General features: G+C 39.8%; 1 protein-coding gene across 6 annotated transcripts in view; it reads right to left on the bottom strand.

Moving 5' to 3' along the window:
* LOC128887275 (collagen alpha-1(XVIII) chain) overlaps nucleotides 1-22,289 on the bottom strand; it is a 237,746-nt gene that overhangs the window by 164,941 nt on the left and 50,516 nt on the right. For all 6 annotated transcript variants that reach the window (XM_054142984.1, XM_054142982.1, XM_054142986.1 and 3 more), the window contains exons 3-4: nucleotides 19,361-19,626; nucleotides 18,217-18,492 (exon numbers count right to left, since the gene is read on the bottom strand). In XM_054142984.1, the coding sequence (XP_053998959.1) occupies nucleotides 18,217-18,492; nucleotides 19,361-19,626 (542 nt within the window). The remainder of the gene's footprint in view (nucleotides 1-18,216; nucleotides 18,493-19,360; nucleotides 19,627-22,289) is intronic.

The following is a 22,289-nucleotide window of genomic DNA, read 5'->3' as shown; positions in this document are numbered from 1 at the left end:
GCAGCAAGGGACCAAACAATTACTTAATTTTCCCCCATTCATTTTATCCTTGGGCCGCATTCTCCAAGGATCGTGCAACAAACCGCGGTAATTCTTATCTCTTAACGCCATTCCGCGGTGGCTTCTTACCCAGAGGAAAATATATTTCGTCCATGTTGCGGAATTCCCAACTCAATTCCAATAAATACACGCGCGTACACGTACAAACACACGCTTTCAAACTGTGTGTACATACGTAGCAATACCGAGGCTGCCAATAGCGAAATAAATAACCGATATAGACGGATGGGTAAGGAATGTAGGACATTATACCGCCCTTTCATTGGGGGTGGTAGCTCAGGGTTGAGATTTAGAGAGGTTTAATTTTCCAAAAAGCTGGATTTGCGGCCGAGGCGACGCCAGTGCCGCCGATTTATCGTCAGGGACGCGCTCACGGAAAATTCCAAAGGACCGATAAACGCGACTTCCTTCTTTTTCCACCCCCATCAGCTTCCTAGGTGTCCTTTGGTAGGAACAGAGATAAGAAAAAAAAAAAAAAAACTAGAAGATAACCGTCGAGTCGAATCCTAAGGGCGATTATTGCCCAGCCGTTGGAACTGCTTTCAAAAGAAATTTCTTCGTCGTCGAGAGTGCTGCAAATTCTTGTTGTATTGACGTTTCGTTCTTTTTCTTCGGCGCGATGGTTGGGAAATTAGAGTGGTGCAGAGATTGTCGAATGAGATACGCGATAGTAAATCGTGACGGTGATCGGGTGCAGAAAATGGTGATGCATACAAGTGTGGAACGATTTGCGTAAGTATTGGGAAGTATTCGTGAACATGTACCTGAACCATCATAATTGTACATATATTTTTATTTTGTAATTACAAAAAGGTTGTTTCATTGTGAAATTTAAATGATAGTATGTCTCATCTTTTAAACAGTCTAACATGAATTTTAATATATTTATTCATATATTTTTCTCTATTTTAATAAGGGTAATTCGAACAAATACCTAACCCACCGCAGGATTAAACGCGTAAACGTGATATAAATGTTTGATTTTACGTGTTTTCGTTGCATTCAATTTTTGTTCAACAATTCTGTATTTACCGATACAAGCGAATCCTCCTCGCAAACTAAGAGAGGGTAGAGATTGGGCGAACCCATCGAGCGATTATTTCAACATACGAGTAAATTCCTCGGGTGAATTAAAGCTCCAGAAGAAAGGTCGTTTATTCTACCCCCACCGGCATTATCCGAGTCGAGATTCGCAGTAACCGGGGAACGAAACTTGGAATAAGGGTATCGACGGGGCGGAAGAACCGTTGCGAGCGGAATTAACCGGTAAGATAAACTTTCGGCCCGTAAATTTCCAACGGCGACGTTGCCGATCGAATTAGAGAGCTGTCTTGGCCGATTCCATGGAATGCCCCCGAAAACGGTGAACAAAACCCCCCTCAATAAAATTTCACTCTTGTCGCGCGGAATAAATTTGCGATTCGGGGGTAATCGTTTATTATGCGCCGCAAGAAACTCGAGATTACCATCCTATAATGCATGACAAGGCTCCGCTCCGAGTACCAGGGTCTTCGAATCAACATTTTGGAGCTAACTATCCTCTATTCTATTCTGGTCCAAGATTCGTCTACTCTGGTGTAGTAAGATCTGACGTAATTTAATCTTCAATTTAACTTGATGTTGCAGAAATTAGTTGTAGAGACGTCTCTAAAGTTAGTATTGATGCACCTGCTTCTAAAATTCGTCAGATTCAATTGCCTCCATTTTTGTTTACTGCGTATAATCACTTGGCTCTTTTAACTGTAGTTTATTGTAGTTTCCGTTGCGATTCGCGCATAATAATTATTATTATAAGCCCTGATGAAAAACCGTGCTCAACCCTGATGGGATTTACGACGCTCCAGCGTCAAAGTAATTAACTAATATTGCATAATGAGCGACATGATACGCTGCGTCGTTTAATGTGCCTCTCGCTCGTTTTTCCCGGTCGTGCTTCTTGTCGATATTCGTTTAGCGAAATTACTCTTTCCCTGGTAGTTAAGAATATCTTAACTTGGCAATCTACATTCTTTGCTTCGTTAAGGATCACAAATCTGGATGTCACGTCGTAAAATTACCGACACACTCTCGTGTCTTCTTTGAATATTTCTTAACCTGACTTTATGTCGATCCTGTGATAACTAATTTGAAAGAAATATATTCTATCGCTACAGAATATTATATAAGCGGATAGAAAGCGATTAAAGTTAGTCATTTTAACAATTTCCTCGTCGAATCCGCAATCAGACTAATTCCTTTGATAATGTTTTCCCAAAGCAATTCTTGTTCGATTAATAAACGCATCGCGATGTGACCAGTTTGATAGCGAACGAGTAAACAAGTTTCGAAACTGCCTGTCCCTCGTTGCGAACGTCAAAACGACAATCAATTCGGGACACAGCACGCGCGGTTTTTATTTACAGACATCACCGTTCTAGTGTGAAAGTCAAAAACAATATCGACGCTTATACCAGTGTCGCCAGTTATTTTCCCGACCGTTTAATATCAACTATTTTTAAGAATTTCACGCGGACAACGACGGTATAAATTCAACCGCTTACGAAATAATGTTCTACGATTTAATACAGTAGCATCGTCATTTTATTTATATAATTCCATAGAAATATTTGAACCTGTAAAAGTATTTACTCACCCAATGAAGTTACATTTATGTACGAATAAATAACGCGCAAAGTATCCATCATGTCTGAACACGAATCCCAGTCATCGTACCCATTTGCTAACAAACCCATCGCTCGTGTACGTTGCCATTATTCATTCATACGTTCGTTAAAAGTTTCTCGCGTCCTCCATCCATTTCGAAAACCAAAAATCCGCCGTGCCAGACCGGGAGGTCGGAAAATACGCGAGTTTATCAGCGAACAGGCTCAAATCGTTTCGTTGCTACTTGGAAATTCTATACTGCAACGTTGGTACAACGGCAGCGGGGGTGTATGAAAGGTGACCGGCCATTTTGCAGCGTTATTTTGCCCCCTAGATTGCCAGTTGTAAGAAACGTTGGTAAGTATGTGTACCTATATGCTTACAACGTCAGGGCCGTATAAATCCTCTCGTTCGCCCAAAAGTCAAATCTGCGAGCGACGTTTTACAAGTAGCACCCATTCATCAGTATCGTAGCCAAGGGAAGATGGAAATAGCGAAATCGATCGTTCAAATATTTCTTTACATTCCATTCTTATGTGCACGAAAAATCTAGGGGTATATTTGAAAAGGGACGATCTAAATGGAAGGGAAGAAGTAAGGATTTACAAATTAGTGTCTGCAAGTGAATAAATTTGGATTAGTTTTGACCATAAGGGGTAATGGAAAATGTTGGAAATTATAACGTGTCAGTGTCAGTCGAGGTATTGGCATACTATAAAATACTGAGAATCACAAGCACCCCGGAAGAGGAGCTGAGGGGACGGGAGTACTGAGAAGTTAGGCATCCCTTTAATAATATTAATAATAGTAAGTCATAATTTCCAATTATTACAGCTTCTCCTGGTGATCGTCAACGAAAGAGAATATCCAGAATAATTAAAGCAAAAAATAAATGATAAACATAAAATCGTTTTAAGTTACTGCAATTTTAAATTCTAGGAACCAAGAAGAAAATTAGTAAAGAAGACGTATGAGCATTTTTAACGCAGCATTATTCAGTTAGTTCTGCGGGGGCATTTGCCAGAGGTACGATCCTGGATTACGGAAAGTCACCCCGGAAAATGGTAGAAAGGCGCCTTAGCGCGGTACGAGCTGCACGTTTCCTTAATAACTTGGCGCGTCGCAGGCATCGCATTTCGTTTATGTGCTCACACATTTATTGTCCAATAAACCACGACCGGATATCGCGCGGGTTGCTGAAGGTGACCTGCTCCTGAAACGGAAAACTGAGGGAGGAAAAGACGAGGGGACAAAAGTAGCCTCGAATATAGTGGAAACTTGAGGTAACAAACGCGTTTTCACTTTCAAGCTATTTGCAGATAACGCGATGCGACGAGATAATGGTATGATGCAGTGCGATACAGCTCTACTCGTAATAGAGAAGAGATAAAATTTTAACTTTACATTTTGGTTATCAGTTCTGATCTAAACAAAATATACGAAGAAGTTGCTTATTCCCAAAAATATTGGGAATAAGCCCAATATTTTAAACCCCCTCACCAAAAAAGAATTGCGCAGAAATCTCATCGGTTAACATTTTCACGAGCTCTTCGATTCTTCGTTGAAAGCCGAACTGAACGACGTCGGGGTTTCATTTTCCAACTGAGAGTGGAATTACGGGAGTATCAATGATTCGCCGCGGACGCGTGATTCGTGTCGATGAAACGGATCGCGCGGGGCGTCTCTTCAAATTCAATTGCGCGCGTTTCAGTCAAAAATGCGATACTGAAAATAACAGCATCGAAAAGGGAGAGCTGGGAACAACCAGCGACGAGAGAGGGGCCCGGGATGCGGAGGGTTGAAGCGAGTTAAACGCGATAAAACGTGACGGGAATAACGGGGTTTGGGGTTCGGTCGTTTTAATAAATTAATTTCATCGGGCAGTTAATTGTCGCTGGTTGTTTTTCCATGGCAAACAACCGACCGACGATTACACCGTGCCAATGGGGTGAGAGACAGAGGGGAGAGCGCCAGCGTGCAAACACGCAGCGTCGAAAGCGTCGCGACGAAAGCGAACGAAAAAAAAAAAAGAGCGGAGGCGAGCGGAGAAGAATTTGTTTATGCTAATCGTGGTGCAGGGCGAGAGGAGCCGCTGCGATCGCATTTTAATCAGTCCCCGCGATTGCGGGAGCGAGAGCCAATCGACGAACTCGTGGACTCGTCGGTCGAGCTTTGCATTTTCGACGGGATCCGCCTGATTGCTCGCGAATACGCAACGACGCTGGAGAGGGCCGACGCTCTGCTTACCCGCCTGAATTACGGTTAAATATAAATACCTGTTGTGCATACCAAACCGTGAAACAGCGAGGGAGATACATCTTACACGGTTACACGTGTAATAGAACGATTTTATGAAGGGTGGTACACTTGGGTGTTTAAAGTTAACTGCGATCAACTAGTACCTCCGATTACGAAATTATACGTTTGCGATTGAGGAACGACACCCGAAAGGGAATTAATTTCTGCAGTAGTAATAAAAATAATATCGCTGGAACACGACACACGGAATTAGAATAAATTATACGCGTAGATCGAACATCAAAGTTGCCAATTATTTAATAATGGTCAAATATCCTCTTTGATTACATGGCAGTCATTGATATTAATCATTAATGTGTACACATCGAGATGACATTATCGAGCTATCAAGAAGTAATTAATTGTAAACTATGGCAAATGATTGAACGTTATATCTTACATTTTCGATTTAGAAATTTAACAAACACGTTTATCTTTCAGGAAATCTTCAGGAAATCTTGAATAATTTTATTCGAGTATCGTTTGATCCTTTCATACTCTCAATAAAATTTTACACTGCAACGCAGCAAAGGCTGAGGGAATTCTTTTTGAAGCAATTTGCTTACTGCGAACAGACGAACTTTCGGCAACAGTTCCGTGGTAACCTGATACACGAACCGCAATGCTATTTTAATCATGAAACAATAGCGCACACAGAGCATGTTTAGCTTTATTTCGAAAATTGTTCTGTATTTGTACAAACGCTAAGTAAAACTATTTCAATCTCTTTTATTCCCTTCGACTCGTGGCTGTTTTATTCGAATTTATCGCAGCTAAGCAAACGATGTTTCCTAATATTTCTGCGATATCACCCGTAATAAACTAATAATTTGTACACTAAAATGAATTTATCGGGGTGCAAGTTCACTTAAATATCAAATTTCCCCGACAAAAATGCATTTTACTCTGGTCGAATGAACGCAGCGATTTAACAAGGTAACTGTGACCCATATTTACCGTAGAAATTTCAATTATTTAATAGCTTTCAATTTAGCCGACTCAGTTCTATTTCGATGAACCTTGTTAATTGAAATTCCGTCGTAGAATTCGCGATGCGTGGGAACTAGTAGAATGACGATGATAGTTTGCAAGGGAAATTGTTTCAGGGAATAAGCCCCACGAGGAATTTCGGCATTGTTAACGATCGCCGAGGTACCTAAATTTTCTGGTGATTTTTTTTAATTAGATCAGCTCACCGAGTACTTACGTAAATTCTCACTTTAATAAAAAGTTAACGAACTGATCTGGAAATACGCGATGAACTGTACCAGCTCGTAAAACTGTTAAACTGTTAGTATTCACGAATGTATCGTAATAAATAATATTCAACAATAACAGTCAAAAGCAAATAATATTTTTGTAAATTGTTTCATCGTTTATATAAAATACATTACCGCAAATTGAAGCTTCACTAAATTACATATAAACGGTAAATAAATGTAGTATAAGTGGTATGAGTGAAGATAATTGAATTGCAAATTGAAGTTTAAACTTAATATACATTTCAAATACAAAGGAAATTTTCAATAAAACAAACCCAATCTAAAGAGCCTTTCATCTTTCTACTCAAACTAAATGAAGTAATCAATTATTAAATACGGAGAAAGTTCGATGATACTTTAACCAATGTTAACAGACTCGAAAGTTTGAAACAAATTGAAACTTCGGAAAGCCATGCATTATGAACGCTATAGACCTCCAAGTGCTGGAGAAGAACGTGTCCGACCATTTTATCGAAATATTTCTTTTTATTTCACTTCCTTAATTAACTCTTCAACCTGGAGCTCGATAGCAACCTTAGAAGGACGTCCCACGAACTCTCTCACCCCCAACCCCTTTCGCCATCCCACTCTCTTTCACTCTTTCTCTTCCACTCTTACCCCATTTCCTTCCTCCTTTTCCGGAATGAAGGCACGGCGTTAAATTCGTAAATACCCAGCTAATTACTTTCGCATCGTTTACGGTTTACCGCGTTTCCTCAAGATTTTCCAGAAACTTTCCCGGGTCCAAGAGAGGAAAGTTTTCTGTTTGCCCCGTGCTCGGAACTCAAATGTCAGCTGCGACCGATGAAATTTATCTTGGATTCCCGTAGACTCAACGGTCCCGATCGACTATCGCCACTTTCACGGAGAAACGGCCTCCTCTAATAAAAAAGTTTTAATGTTTCATAATCCAACCATATCCGGCCGTTTTAATTAAAACTCGAATGGAACTGCTGATTCGACGGAATCGTTATTGGTCGTCAAATTTCGGCTATCAGATTTTGAGTTTTCGTCTCAGCAACGTCGGTGCTGAGGGAGGCGCACTCGTGTGAAATCACTTCTGTAAACGACTGACAACGTTGTTACCAATGACTCCGCTTATTATATAATTGTATTTATTATAATTCAAAAGGAAAAGAAATAAATAGGAAGTTTTACGTTTCCAATATGAGTGTATCAGAACTTAACTTCAGTTCAGTGCCTTTTCAAACATGGAGGAATTACCTTAAACGGGGATTCAGTTAAAATATATAAATGCTTGATCGAACAATCGTTCAGAGTAATTGCTCGACCGAGTAACGTGTTCGATTCGATAGCACTCGACTCGGTCGTCACGTAATCCAGTTCCTGGTCTTTAAATAAAGGGGAAAGAGCGGCATTCCGGCGGAAGCCCAAAAAGAGTCCTCGAGCGACATCGCGCCAGGACGATCGAGGTAAGAGGACGGCCGTGATCGAGGGACGCCCGAGGTCGACGGAATTTATTCGGAATCGATAATCCATTTACAGTACGTCCGACGGAACAACACGGGCCGTCGTCGCGTGCTCGAGACAAGTTGACCGAGAGGTCTCGTGGAACGTTGGAAAATCGAGGAAGAAGACGAAGGTCCAGACGAGAATGAAATATAGAACGCATCTAAAACGGTGTCACGGAACATCAAGAATTCCTGTGGCTCCGAAAACTTTCCACACACTCCATTAACCGACTGTTTTTTGACAAATATACTAGCCACGAACAGAGACAATACCTTGTGTTACGAGGATACTCTTCATTGCGTAACAAGTAGTTACGATGTCCTGTCTACATTGCGAGATATTTAATTATTAATGAAAATTAAAACTACATTTTATATGAAAAAAAAGTACATGACGAATTGAGTAACCTTCTCATTTTCGAAGTCGGTTAACAAATAGACTTCGTTTCCACTTACCGTTAGAAAGGAAATATCAAGTAGAATATTTGATATAAATAATAAAAGTCGCAATAACAAGACTGCAGAAATGCAATCCCTGTCACCAAATGACGATCAAGCACGTCGATATTCGAGACATATAGCAGCTGAAAATTGAACACACTTAGTTATACGATATGAGGCAAGGGGTTTGTTTCAATGAATCAAAATGCACGCGTGTAGAATTTAATTCGTTACCGGTTTCATTTCACGCAATTTTTCAATACCTCCTTCCAATCCTCGATATAACGAAATGCTTTTCAACTGTTACATCAAAAACGAATTATTCCCGCTTTAAATGCATTTGCAGGCTGAACGCGTACTTCGAGCCGACAACAATTTCAACCACTTAAAAATAATCAAAAAGTTTCCACACATACGGTGAATCGGAGAAGCGCGGATGCGTGTTTCCTCGGCTGCTGGCTTCGAAAAAACGGTGAAGGTATTTTTTAAAATAAAACTTTATGGTATTTTTTGCCAATACACTCTATAAAGTGAGTTTTTTTTTAATAAATTTTTTGAAAATGCATTCCCCAGTGCATTTTGGAAAAAAGTCGAACCATGGAATAATAGAGATACATAAACCATAAAAAATTTCCAAGATATACTGGGAAAGTACTGTGCCATTCTGGAGAAGAAAGGCGAAAAAAGCTGGTAAAGAGTAATAAAATTAATAAAAGAGAAACGGTGGTTCCAAACGGTGGTTATGAGAACAAAGCAGGAAGAAGGAAATTGAAACAATACGGAAAAGAGTTATGGTTACACAGAAGTGCAAGAGAACCCCACGTTAAATAGACGAGAACTGAGGAGCGGTGTGTGAAGAAGAAAAATATAAAGTTTAAAGTAAATTATACTGACAATAAAATAAAAAAGCAGCAGAGTCAGGAAAGGATGGAACATTGGGGAAACAGATGATCTTCGTGTGGAGCGAGAATAAATAAAAATTAATGTAGCAACAAAATTCGAAAGAGCCTGAAAAAATACAGAAGTTACAAATAAGCGATTAATTACCCTCGATAATAGAAGCGAATTGATATCGAAGTAAAGAAATGTAGATGAATTGTAAGAGGGAAGTTGGGAAAGTGGTTAAAATGACGAAAGGAAGTCAAAGAGAAAATTAGAATGAATAAGCAAAGGGCAAAAGCAAGGAAATAATCCACATCTATTAGTATTTAAATGAGCTTGCCAAAGAGAAAAGCGGAGCTTGACGGTCTCATGTTTTTTTCGCTTTTCCACCCTCCTTTTCCCTCTTTCGAGATAACTCGGAAAACAGCGCAGAATAAAAATACACAGGGGGCGTCTTCGGGGGCGGTTTCTGCGATTCCAGAGATGATAATTAATGGAACCTTGTACTGGATTTATTCTGCTTCGCTAATCCTTTCATTTATTTAAATTATTTATGGTCTTCTTAACAATATCGCAGGTTACATTCGCGCTTTTATTTTGTATCAACGAAGGGGAAACCGTAAATCCTCATTTCAAACGAAATATTACCGGGAAGTAATCGGAATATTCAGGGATTCGTAGCTTAAAAGAACAATAGACCTCCTGCTGTCGCAGGCAATACTCAAGGCGTGACAAACTTGAATTAATTAATCGAATAATTAGTCTTCCTTCGGATTTTTAGAGTTTTTGATGATCACAAATCTGGTTTTATATTTTGGAATGTCTGTAACAATTTTAGCGTTCGATATAAAATACAATAAACGCAAAACATCTCGACGATGGGAACGAATTCACGTGTGCTATTTAATAAAAAAACGAGAAGCTAAAATGGTTGAACGTTTCCGACACGAATGGAAACGAAAAGACTCGATCGAAGGGAATGAAAATAAACAGGAATTCAAAGGAAACGAACGTGGATGGTGGTTTCAGAAGAGAGAGAAAATTGGAATGATAATTTCCGGGAAGCACATTGCAATTGGTATTTCCGTGCGAAGAGAAGCTTTTGTAGGCGTGAAGAGGTTGCTTCTAAACAGCTAATTTCATGCACTAAAGTAATTTCTATGCTATGTATACACCACGTAGCAGTACTATATACAGGCTCGTTCATCTAAGAAGCAACAAACAAAAACCTATTCACCGGCGAGTTTTATTCTTTTATATTATTCCATCATAAATCAAATTCCACTCGTGCAGAATTGAATTCGTTGCGAGCTCCAATTTATACGTTTTTCAATGAAATAATGGAATGCTTTTCAAGCGATGGGTCAAAAACTAATTATTCCCTTCGATTGCGTGCGCAAACTACAGAAGCATTTCGTCCAGGCTACAACTATTCGTCCTCTCTCGAAACTTCCAACGAAGAAAGCTACTTAGGATTCTTTAACGTGTGCGATTACTCTCGCTCAGGATAAGCGATCAAACAGAGGAAATTTAAGAGCGCAGATTGCCGTACAGCACCGCGTGTCCCAGAAAGCGACGAAGACGCATGGAGAAGTAGGCAGCTAAATCTCTAATTTTATCCGAGAACGTAATCACGGAGTCCAGACGCCCCCGTTAAAGGCGTAACGACGCTCATTGGAGAACGAGCGACACAATCGCGGTGCTTACGCTTCAACGGAACAAAAAGACCCCGCGTAAATTAAATTGAGCCATGGTTATTCGAAACTTTTAATCGCGAACCGTGGAACATCTCGCGGACCGTTATCACATCTGATGGGATTATTAGTTTCGTGGCGGTGCACTTTGTACTCGTCTGGTAAACGATGCCCGCGAACGAAAGAAGGATGGCGGGGAAAAAAATGATAAAGGAAAAAACTACGAGTTAACGCAACGTCGCTGGGATGCTTTTATCGTGACGACGACGGGGAAAAAATTCAATTTCGACTGGTTGATTCGTTCGAAGAACGCGCGAAACGTGCTTCCGTTCTCGTCGCTGAACAAAATGAAGAAATTCGTTCTGCTGGATATACAGTATCACACAGAATGATGGAACATGTCGTGTATTTGAATATTTTAATTGAAAGAAGAATATATATATAGTTTGCACGACGTATGCGTCGGTGAAGTAAATTGTAACGTGATAATAGGACATTGTTAAGAAAATAGAATTATTTTAGAGAAGAAAATATTATTATTTTAGGTAATGTTTTGTTTCTCGTGCTATCGTTTTGTAAAATAACGAAGGGCGCACGGGACTCGTCGGGAAGGGCTGCTTTTAAATGGCTAATTTCACATAACGAAGCAATCTCTGCGTCTCGACGCCTATTACCCGGTCTGTAATGGCTCTCGTTAAAGAAACGCAGATACGGAGAACAACGAGGGAAGAAAGGAACCGTAAAGACTCGTAACCCACGAGCGTGAACGCGTTACATCATAATAACCATGATTAATCTACCCTTCGAACTCATTCATTAAAGGGCTCGATGCATCGAGGCAAAACTTGCTTTAAAAAAATGAAAAATGATATATCGTTCAGATTGTATAATCATTGGGAATATAACAGGATAATAAACATCGGAAAACGAGGATAGATAGAAAACATTTGTTTGGAAGACAGTGCCTAAGATTTAAGCCATCGAAATCGTCGCGTGCATTGCTGCCTGCATTATTAACGAAGGCCTCAGCAGTCTATTGCGGATCATGGGCGCAATGGGTATAATTATTGGACTCAATGCTGCTGACACCGCTCGAGACATCGACGAGGGATTTTGCCATTGTGGAAGTCTGAGCGCGAAATTTTACGGAAAGAAGCTAGAATAGCCAAATGAGAGGAAAACTTGGACAGTCGTGAACGTTTCGCTGGTATGATAGAAGAATATAAAAGTGCAGGAATAATTGATTAAAGGCGTAATACAAGTTTCGAACTTTAAAGTTTCAGAAACTTTACTCGTGTGACACATTTCATCGAACCTTAATCGAATTTATCAAAGTTATTTCTAATCGTACTAGTTATTTTCGTCGCAATGAATTCTTGTTATTTAGTTACATGATTTCGAAAATGCAAAACAAACTTCGTGCCCCGTTTTTGTATGTTTCAATTTGTCAAATGATTCCGAAGTGAATAGATGAAAGACACGTGTAATAATGAAAATCTGTTCTAAATTTTCGGTTCAGGTCACTACGGGTCATCATTGTGAATAGCGCCATTTTTAATGAGAAATGGTGCTCTATAAATGGCATATATTTATTCGTTACTGAAATAGACTTTTGGGGACGTATAGATCCACTGGCATAGATGTTTAAAAAGAAAAAATGAATATATCACGTGTCCGATCCAATAGCGTCCGTAAGTTTGAGAAGAGACGACAGATAGTTCGCGAAACATCGGCAGATTTCTACTTTTAACCGAGAATTTTCTACTTTTTTACATATGAATTTGAAAGAAGCGAGTACGGCACGAATCAATAATTCAATAAGAAAGAAGAGCCACGATTAAATTTCATGAGTTAATTCATTCTAACAGTTAGTAACGTTTACTTTAAATATACTTTATAAGATGCATATATCAACGAGGAGATAGTGCAATGGATTCCAAAGTGTTTCCATATTAGTTAGATAAAAACCTTAAAAAAATACAAAAAAGAAAGGAAAGGTAAATCACATCAAGGCATAAAACCTCCCATAGAATGAAATTGTTAACCATTTTAGCACGACTCAGACATTTCCACGTTAACTATTCATCCGATACGTTCACAATAGATAGGCTGCCAATCGAGGGACCTGTCATCGGAAACAATTCAGATAAATTAGTAACCGAATTTCTAAAATAGCCTAGCAGTCCAACACGGGCGCAGCCATTATTATTCTCAGCAATGGACGTTGCAACCAATGTACCCATTTGACGGACAGTACGCTGCTTATGGTCCTCTGACGACGGACCCACCGATATCGAAACACTTTGCTTCTTTGAGTAGCCCATCGGTGCTTTTACCTTGCTCCACCCCGTGATGCTGATGGCACATTCCACATTCCGGCTTATGGCTTGGTGCACGTTGCGCATCCACTTCGTCCTCGTTACATTCCTCGAGTTATATATCCTTACGATCCTCGAGAATAGTACGGATACCCTCTCGGCTCGCGAATGAAGCCCTACGGGCTATCCTTATCCAGGGATTCTCGCAAGCTACGTTCAGTTTATTTTTTGTTTCTTTTTTCTCTCTCCAGCTTGATATCGTCGACTTTAGACTTCGAGTATTAGACTGACATCAGGGAAATGAGAATTTTCTAAACGAAAATGGAAAGTACCGCGCCAAGGCGTTTCATTTCGAGGAAGGGCATGATTTTCGCTACGGCAGGACTGCTGGTTGCTGCTTTTAACCCCTCGCTACTCTGACTAATGACTTCAATCCGATTATGTATTTTTAGTACTCTTGTTTTGGGATCTTTAGGAACAGGGACATAAATTTTCTCGTTCTTACAATAAATATTTTCAATAATTCGAAATTACATTTTGGTGACTGATTTTTCCTATTTGCAAGGTTGTTTTCGAAATTGACTATGCAACATGCAGCTCACTTTGCTACAATCTACGCGCGTTTCCGCATCAGCGCTGCCATAATGCCACAAGAAGCACCCTGGTTATCTTGCGCCCATCGCGTATAAGAGTCACATTAATAAGTTATGTAAAATACGGATTAGATCCCTATGCATCTGGAGACTGAGGCTGCATTATCTTTGAAACACGATGAAACCAACGACGGAGGCATTATAATGCCGCTGTAAACGTAACCGCAGGAGTGTAAAATGCGAGCGGAAGCGACGCGGCCGCTGCATTCTTACCTAACTTACGACCTTTTTATGCAGATCCCCGCGTAAATTGAAAAGTCCAGCAGGCTTCGTGGTAAAATAATTATACGCCATGCATTCGCCACGCGTCCTCCGCGTGTACAAACTTTCTACAAATTTGGATTCATAGACGACATTCCGGTGAGTTCGAATTTCGATTGAAATGGAAATGTGCAACGTGAAAATTATAGTTTTATAATATACTCCAATCTCTAAAATTTTCGAAAGAAACCAACATCTGCCAAGAATTATAACTCACGAATTAACATCCCATTTTTTAAGTTGTGTTGGATTTACGAAACCGTTTAACCAAAAAAAAAAAATTAGTTAAATGATTTCTTTGACGAACAGTGGCGCGTATAATATATTTACGAGTTTTGTAGGTCAAACGCGGACGAAATGTTAACACACACGTGTGAAACTGCTGGTGATGTTTGTAGGTCAAAAGTGAGCGACAAATACTAGAAATGCGACGCACACGATAAAAGTAACATTAATTTTCATTAATTTTTCGTCAAAGTAAACCCGATTAAGCCCTGCGTTAATTAATTAGTTACTTTCACTCCAAAGAATTATTCTGTATCAATTTTCTGTCTCCTTTAGAATGAAATGAAGTGCACTCTACTAAAACTTAAAAATACGAATCGGAAAATATTTGAGCGTCTCGGATATCTGAGACCATTTAAATATTTAACATTCCGCTTCGTAATATTTTCCTATGAATATCGAACACATTTGCCCAAACGAATCGCATCCGATTGGTCGTCGCGCGAAGTATTAAATGAATTTGTATCGATCGAACGAACTTATTCCAGGCAAAACAATGCGAGACGGGGAGCGATAGGAAAATACAGAGAAATTCAAGCACCGGAGAACACTCCTGGGAAGAAAAGTAATCGCGAAAGACAGAAAAGGTAAGAGATCGAGAAGCGCTCGACGACACAGGTAGATAAACGACAAATTGTTCTCGGGTCAAATCTCTCTCCTCGGATCTCGTTCTTTCGTGGCGTCGAGCTTTCACGCTCGATTTTTAAATTGTTCGAAGCAGCCTTTATGCCTTGACACGTGTTACTCGATAACGTGTATCGGGTAACTGAAGGGAAGATTATGTTTCTTCAGGAAATCGAGAATTCCTGCTTTATTTGTTAGAAAGCTCGACGATCGTGATCTCGATACGATTCTCAGAAACTATTTAGTCTCGATTACAAAATTTCTACTTATATTCACGATCTGTTCACGTTTTATAACGGTGCAAAGTAAAGGGAAATATTCAGCGATACTTATCGAAGGAATTTGTCTGAATTAAATTAAAGCACCATTACAACGTTCTCCGATCAAGCCTCGCAACGAATAATTCACAGTCGAACGGATTCGTAATCAAGCTAACCAAATTTATGTATTCCCCACGCCGGATTCGCCACTCGAACGTTCGCGATAACATCCGAAGACATTTTCCTCTGCGAAACTTGAGCCACGAAATTTGCCACGATAAATCCACGATACACGGGTATAAACGTTTTATCAGCTAATAACCCTGTTCCTCATAAATTTTCAATACCCCAACATCGACGATAAACGCGTACTCGCGAGAAAGCGAAGGAAACAGGCATCTGGCGATTTATAGAGATTAGTTTCGGTCCAGAGCGTGCGAAACAACGAGAAGAGGGGGAGGAGGAACAACGGAAGAGAAAACAATGCCAAGTTCGAGGAGGAAAAAGCAGGGATTCGCGAATTGGCCGCAACGAGGGAAGTTTCGTTCAGGTGTCGTTATCCGCGAACGGCATGAAAAAGTCAGGTAAGAGGAGGGGGCAGGCGGTGAAGAGAGACTGTCAGATGGAAATAGCGGCGGACACTCGATAAGAACGTCTCTCAGGAATCCCGTTATCAGACGGAACGTAACTACTCGATGGGGTGTGTGTGAGCTCCCTGAGAAGAGCTTGACTTCTTGGAAAACAAAAATGTCTTTCACGGTATGTCCGTAATAGAAGGTAATAATGAAAGTGGTTGATAAGGGGTAAAAACAAACAGCGTTAATTAACGCGTATCTGGATTGTTCCCTTCTTTTAGTCTAGAGTTCCTTTTAAAAGAATTCTTCTTCCTTTAACTGTGAATATTCTAATAAGAGGTGAGAATACCTAACTTGAATTTCAGAATACATATCTTTCGATCGAAATTCTTGTCAAATCATAGGCACCGTTTGGTAGAACTTGATAATAAAATGAGAAGAAAAAAAAACACCAAGAATTTCATCTATTCAAATAAACTACACCACGGGTCTTGGATTTATTTATTCGTACGAAACAAACGGTTTAACAGAAGCAGATGTGGTTACAAATAGAGGCGTTTCTCGTTGAAGCTTTCCTTTATTCCACGTGTAAAGGACGCCCTAAACGGGAAAAACACCGTTCATTTCCAACGAGCCAAGTGAAATTCCATTTCCATTATTTTTTTTTGTCACCCTTTGAAACAACGCGGAATCAGCGGTTTGGAAAATAAATTGTCAATCAAATTCTGTCTGGCTCAGGTGCGTCTGAATTCCACATAAACCACGGGGACACGAATTAAATAGCCGATTAATCGTTCCGACCGATTGTCCTCGATTTCAAAAGGACGCTGGAACGTCGAACGAGTCAAAATATTTTTATCGCTCCAGCGAATCAGGACGAATGCCGATTCGAGCAAGGATATGCATTAAATAAGGCGATGATACACACTCAAAGATGTACTATTTTTTAAATTTGCTATGTTTCGACTATTAAAGCATTTCAAATTGAATGATAATAATTTAATAGTTTCGTAAGAATAATGGAAAATATGCAAATCTGTCACGGTACTTTCCCAAATAAATCAGGCGATATTAATAGTATAATTTCTCGACGTTGGGTAATAGTGCAATACTATGTACATAATTATAACGAAATGTTACAGCGCGCCATATTGCAACAATTATCGTCAGTGGCCAATTACCAAAGGGCCGAACTAAATCACTCTATTCTGCGTTACGAGGTGTGTATGCAGCACACGGAAAATCAGAGTAAATCAGTATGGGAACTAATTATCGTTAAATATCGAGTTGAAATAATTAGCTGGGAAATCGATGCCTCGTACACCCTGCTATTCAAATCACAAATAGAGTGCAATAATAAATGTTCTGAAGTTACCGCGTTTTAGCAATACTTGTACACCTCAAGTTGTAACTATTCGTGTTCTCGAGCTATTAACGTCGGTAACAAATAATTTATTTGAATCCAGAATAAAAATTGTCGCTCTTAAGCAGGAAATGCTAAATATAATTTATCTCCAAGCGTTCAAAAACTTGAAATAGACATCAAAATAAAATGTCGTTGAAAACATCATTCTATACAAAGCTCAGAAGGTAGATCTTTCAATTCTATAAATGATCTCGCTAAAGATCCCTTTGAACATTTCAAACAGTTCTCACAGAAGAACAATGACTACGGTGATCCTTTGAGGATGACATAAAGGATTCCAATATAGGATTTCCTATTCCCTGTCCCTCTTCCTTAATTCACTTACCTTGAAGCAATACCGTACAATTCGTTTGAAGGTACATCTTAGAGTATTTTGCCACGCGAATCTGTGTGGTATTAAATTGCTAAAGGATATTCTTCAGGATACAGCCCTATCGAGATTTCCTACTCACGTTCCTGTGACCATTGCGTTTCGAGGCTTATCCGCGGTCGTTCGCCAATCTCTTCGGCTCGACGAGACTCGTGAAGCAAGTTGTAGTAGTAGGTTCGAAATGAAAACGGTGCTGAAACGTTTAACCCATCATTTTCGTCTCTTTTAGAAGCCTCGACTAGGCGCCAGGAGGCATGTTCCGATTCGATTCCCTTTGAGGTGATTGTTACTTTTATGGAATTTCAATAAAAACGTTCTATGGTGAGACGAAAGTGACAGTTGAAGAGAAATGGAATCAGCTTGACTTCATTTTATGGTTAGGACTTAATCCAAACAGGCCTCGAACCTTTTCCTTTATTATAATTGATACATTATTTGTGATTGGAAAATAACGTTGGAATTAGAGGAGTATATTTATGTAAGTGCTATGGAAGATTGTAATTGTCATTAGTGAAATGAAATTCACACCGAATTGGCTGAATAAATTATTCAAATAATGATTCGATTACCGACTAATACCTGTAGCTTAATTCTGGATTCGAAAGTCGAGACTGATCCACTCTCCTTCAGCCCCGTTTCATTGATTAGGTTCGCCTCAGTGGAAAGCGGTAGAATTACATATATGTACTCACGTCGTATTTCTCTTGAATATGTGGACCTGCTTGAGCGATGTAGAGCGTGCTGGCGGTGTCAAACACCAATTCCAAAGGAATTCTGGTCACCCTCTGTTTGGCCATTTCATGGCAGTTTAAATATAGAGTGACCTCGTTGATGGCAACTCTGATGACGATCTTGGACCATTTCTTCGACAACTTTGGAACTGTGAATTTGACCACTTCGTCCGAATGAGAATGCTGATCGGAGTTGGTGTATATCAGGGAGACGTTTTGGTTGGTTCCTGGTCCATCCTGTGATGGAAAACATGAAACATTTAACGTAAAAGATTTGTATATATATTCTATTTTATGAACAAGTTTGAAGAAATGGAATAAAAAGTACACGCGGTAGAGAGGCTAATCCGTCCCCAAATTCCCAAAATGATCCCCGCAATCTACGATTCCCGAGGTTGGAAAATTTCTCATCCAATAACAAGCAATCCGACTCGCCGTCGAAATTATCCGAGGGAAGGGGTGGTTCTCAACGAAACTACCGAGGGATTCGAAAGTCGAGCTGTTTTCCCGCGGCACGGCGTTATCGATTCTCGCGGGGATCGTGTCCTATCGAAACGTCGAAACCGGGCTGCTGCTTCTGCTGCAGAACACGTAGACGTCGTATTACCCGTGGAAACGGTGCCACGAGGAACGTGAAAGATCTCAAAGAAATTTGAAGACTCCAGAGCTGCAACAACGGCCTCGAAGGGATTGGGAAACATGAGGAAATGCCCTCCCACCACCCAGTCTTCGCCAATGGGAAGCGCCGACTTAAAAGTCTATCGGTGCCGTCGGAGCCCATTCCTTATAAATCGACCGATTGTACTTGGAGATTTTCGTCGACTTTCTGATTGGCTTTATATTCAAGTCCCTGTCGTTCACTTTTTTCCGCGGGAACCGCGACGAAGCTTCCTCGTGGGGTCAGGATGCACGGGAGTTGACGGAAAGCCGTACGAGAAAATACGTCACGTTCGTTTAACACGTTTAAGGTGAAATTATCAGTTAATATTGAATCACGAATTTTTGTACAGAAATTGTTTCATGAAACCGTGTCAAGTACGATTTTTAACGAGATTTTACAATTATTCTGTGATTACTGAACCGTTCAGGATTGAATTGTACTCACCGAAATTCGAATGCCTAATTGCACCACGGTTTCGAAGGGATTGAGAACTGCAAACAGATAACTGGTTCTGGAGGACGTTGGCTTGAAAGTTGCCACCAGAGTAAACTCTGCTGGCAATTTTTCCGGGAGATATAATCGATAAGGTTGTTTAACTTCGGAGCCAGGCCGGAAACCAAAAGCCGGAAATCCATCGAGACCGTCGTCGATGTACAAATTATTGTCGTCTGTCGATGCCACGGACGCCTGGAGTAAATCATAGACCAGTTCTGGAACATAAAGGTGCGAGAGAAGGTGGTTAGAAAATTACTCTTTTTCAAGAAGACAGGCTGTTATCGGAGCCTGCAACACATACGTTATTCGACTTATCGAAGTAAGGTGTCAAATATTGTAACTTGAGTACATAATTAATATTGTGTAGTTTAATATAATATAATACTATATTATAAAATACTAATATATATAAAAATAATTACAGTAAAACCTACATTACTACATTCCAATAAAATAATGAACTTGTGTTTCAACGACCACAAATAACGTATGGCGTACATCTACCGAACACAGATTTCTCAAATTTGAAGTTTAAGTTAAAGTGCCACGGGCTGGTACCCGCTTTCATAAAAGCGAGCTGCTCTTTTCGTTTTTCCTTACTTCTATGTATTTGCCAAGCCATCCCAGAAAATTACAGATTCTCGTAAGTAAAAGAAGGCTAAAAGTTCAGCTTTAAGCTTCAAAGTGTATAAAACTCTTTCCATTAAGACGATTTTAGATCAACATCGTGAGAGTGAACAAGTTTCGGAAAAAAGTATAGTTTCGAATATAATTAGAAATTTTTTTCCTTGAAACTCCTTCGCGAACGATTCGCTCAACGAGAAGGGGGGAACGAAAATTTCATTACTTTTTCAGGGCGGATTACATGGCGATGAATAATTAGCACGAGTGAATTAGGTTGTTGAACAAGACTTCGCCACGTAGCGATATGAAACGGCAAGAGGTATCTTACAAAAGTACAAACGCTGAAAGTAAACGGTATGTTCTTGAGATCCGAATGAAGCAATTTCCTTTCGAGTATCAAAATTTTCTGTGCAAATAGTCTACCACCAGGGACTCTCAAACTTCACCCCTGCGAGAAAAATTTCTGGTGGACCTCCTAGAGAAGAATTTAATATATTTTAAATCTCTCGTTTAAGTAAGAAAAGTATTAAAAGTTATTTTTTTCGTAACTCAATTACACTTTAAAATATATAATGCTGTACGTTGGCCGAACGTCATCAAAAGTCTTTCCATTTTCATACAGATGCGAATTACCTCATTTAGAGTTACTTCATTTTCATGAAAGCATTTTTTTTCTTGTAACAAAGAGTCCGATAAACACATTCGCTTTATACAAGTCGCTTGTGTCTCCCGTTTTATGCAAATTGTTGAAATTTAGTTCGACGCCGTATATGTATATCAGCTTGGATAACTATCATTCCGCGTGGTAAACCGTGAATATTATTTTAACGTGATCGCCTGCGAAACTGGTCGCGTATGCGCGCTCCCAACGAGACTATAGTTAATTAAGGACACGGTTGAAAACAGAACGGAGTCGGGACACGAAACGGAGGAAAAATGTGAAAGGGGGGAAAGTAATTCAAACTCGAAGCGAGAACTTTAATTATTTCGATGCGTACAGACTCTGAAAGCTGAGCAGGATTAGCGAACGAAATCTTGATAAGGCCGCCCCACGCCTGACTGGTAACAATTCGGGGCACGAAAAATCGTGAAATGGCTAACGCCTTCGAACATCGCCTTCCTACCGACATCTCTGAATTATTAAGTAGAATTATACTCTGAAGATTTGGTTTTTTTCGTTCCGACAGCGAAGGATTTAATAAGTGTGTTATGAGATCCTAATACTCGAACGCCTGAGAAATATTAGCGAATTTCACGTTATATTCATTTTAGGCATTTCCCATTAGTATAACGTGCCGGCTGACAGGTGATTATGATCATATTTCTTTAATATATCACGACTCCATTTCGCACACTATGCATCACATAGATTCTAGACACTCAATATACTGCGGTTCACCACAGCTGAAAGCCCGCTTCGATAATCGATATTTATTGTCGAAATATGAACCGTGCAGTAAATCGCATTAAGAATTGTACGCCTATTATCGTTTCTGCGGTCTATGCACGTCCATTTTTCTTCGTGCGTAGATATTTATACTTCGTTCGATTACTTTCGGCGCTATATATCTACATTCCTTGATATAGTCTTTCAAAAGATATTCCATCGAATCCAGATGGTTCCAGCAATACTATACACGTTTCAACAGTAGGAACCACGTTATTAATAAATACATAGTGACAAGTTTTTTAAAAATTAAAAAATCGCATCAGATAATTGAGTTTATGAATGAAAATAATTATAAAACACTTTTAAATAAGCTACCTTTACTGCAGAATTCGTTTATTTATTTAAGCACATACTTCCTGATAAAATGATTAAAGACACATTTCATGGATATGCACTTTTACGTTTCAGTCGTTTTCTATTTAACTGAAACTAAGTTCGATGGAATCTCTAATTTCTTTACAGCACTTCTCGAATTGACGTATTTCCCTGATACAATCGAAGCGATCCGAAGACAGCGTTCGAACATTGTCTTCTCTTTTCCTAAATACAGGGTTGAAATTTGAGATACGGTGAACAGGGTGTTTCGAATTCTAAATACGATTCCCATCCTTCAAAGCTCTTTCCGCGAGTTGCAACATGCTACAAACCTGCGGGAAGTTTGGAAGGGAAGACTTTAACGCTTGGCAGATCCCATCAACGAATGTGGGTTGCTGGAGACTTCAATGGCTGCGTAAAGAGTGATCGATGGTAACCACTCTTTCGCGTGCATATTCTCCTGACACGAATCTTCGTTTCGCGCAGAAA

Source organism: Hylaeus anthracinus, unplaced genomic scaffold, assembly GCF_026225885.1.
Source record: "Hylaeus anthracinus isolate JK02 unplaced genomic scaffold, UHH_iyHylAnth1.0_haploid 11985, whole genome shotgun sequence".
Lineage (NCBI taxonomy): Eukaryota > Metazoa > Arthropoda > Insecta > Hymenoptera > Colletidae > Hylaeus > Hylaeus anthracinus.
Note: the sequence above shows the minus strand (reverse complement) of the source record. Positions and strands in the feature narration are given on the sequence as shown.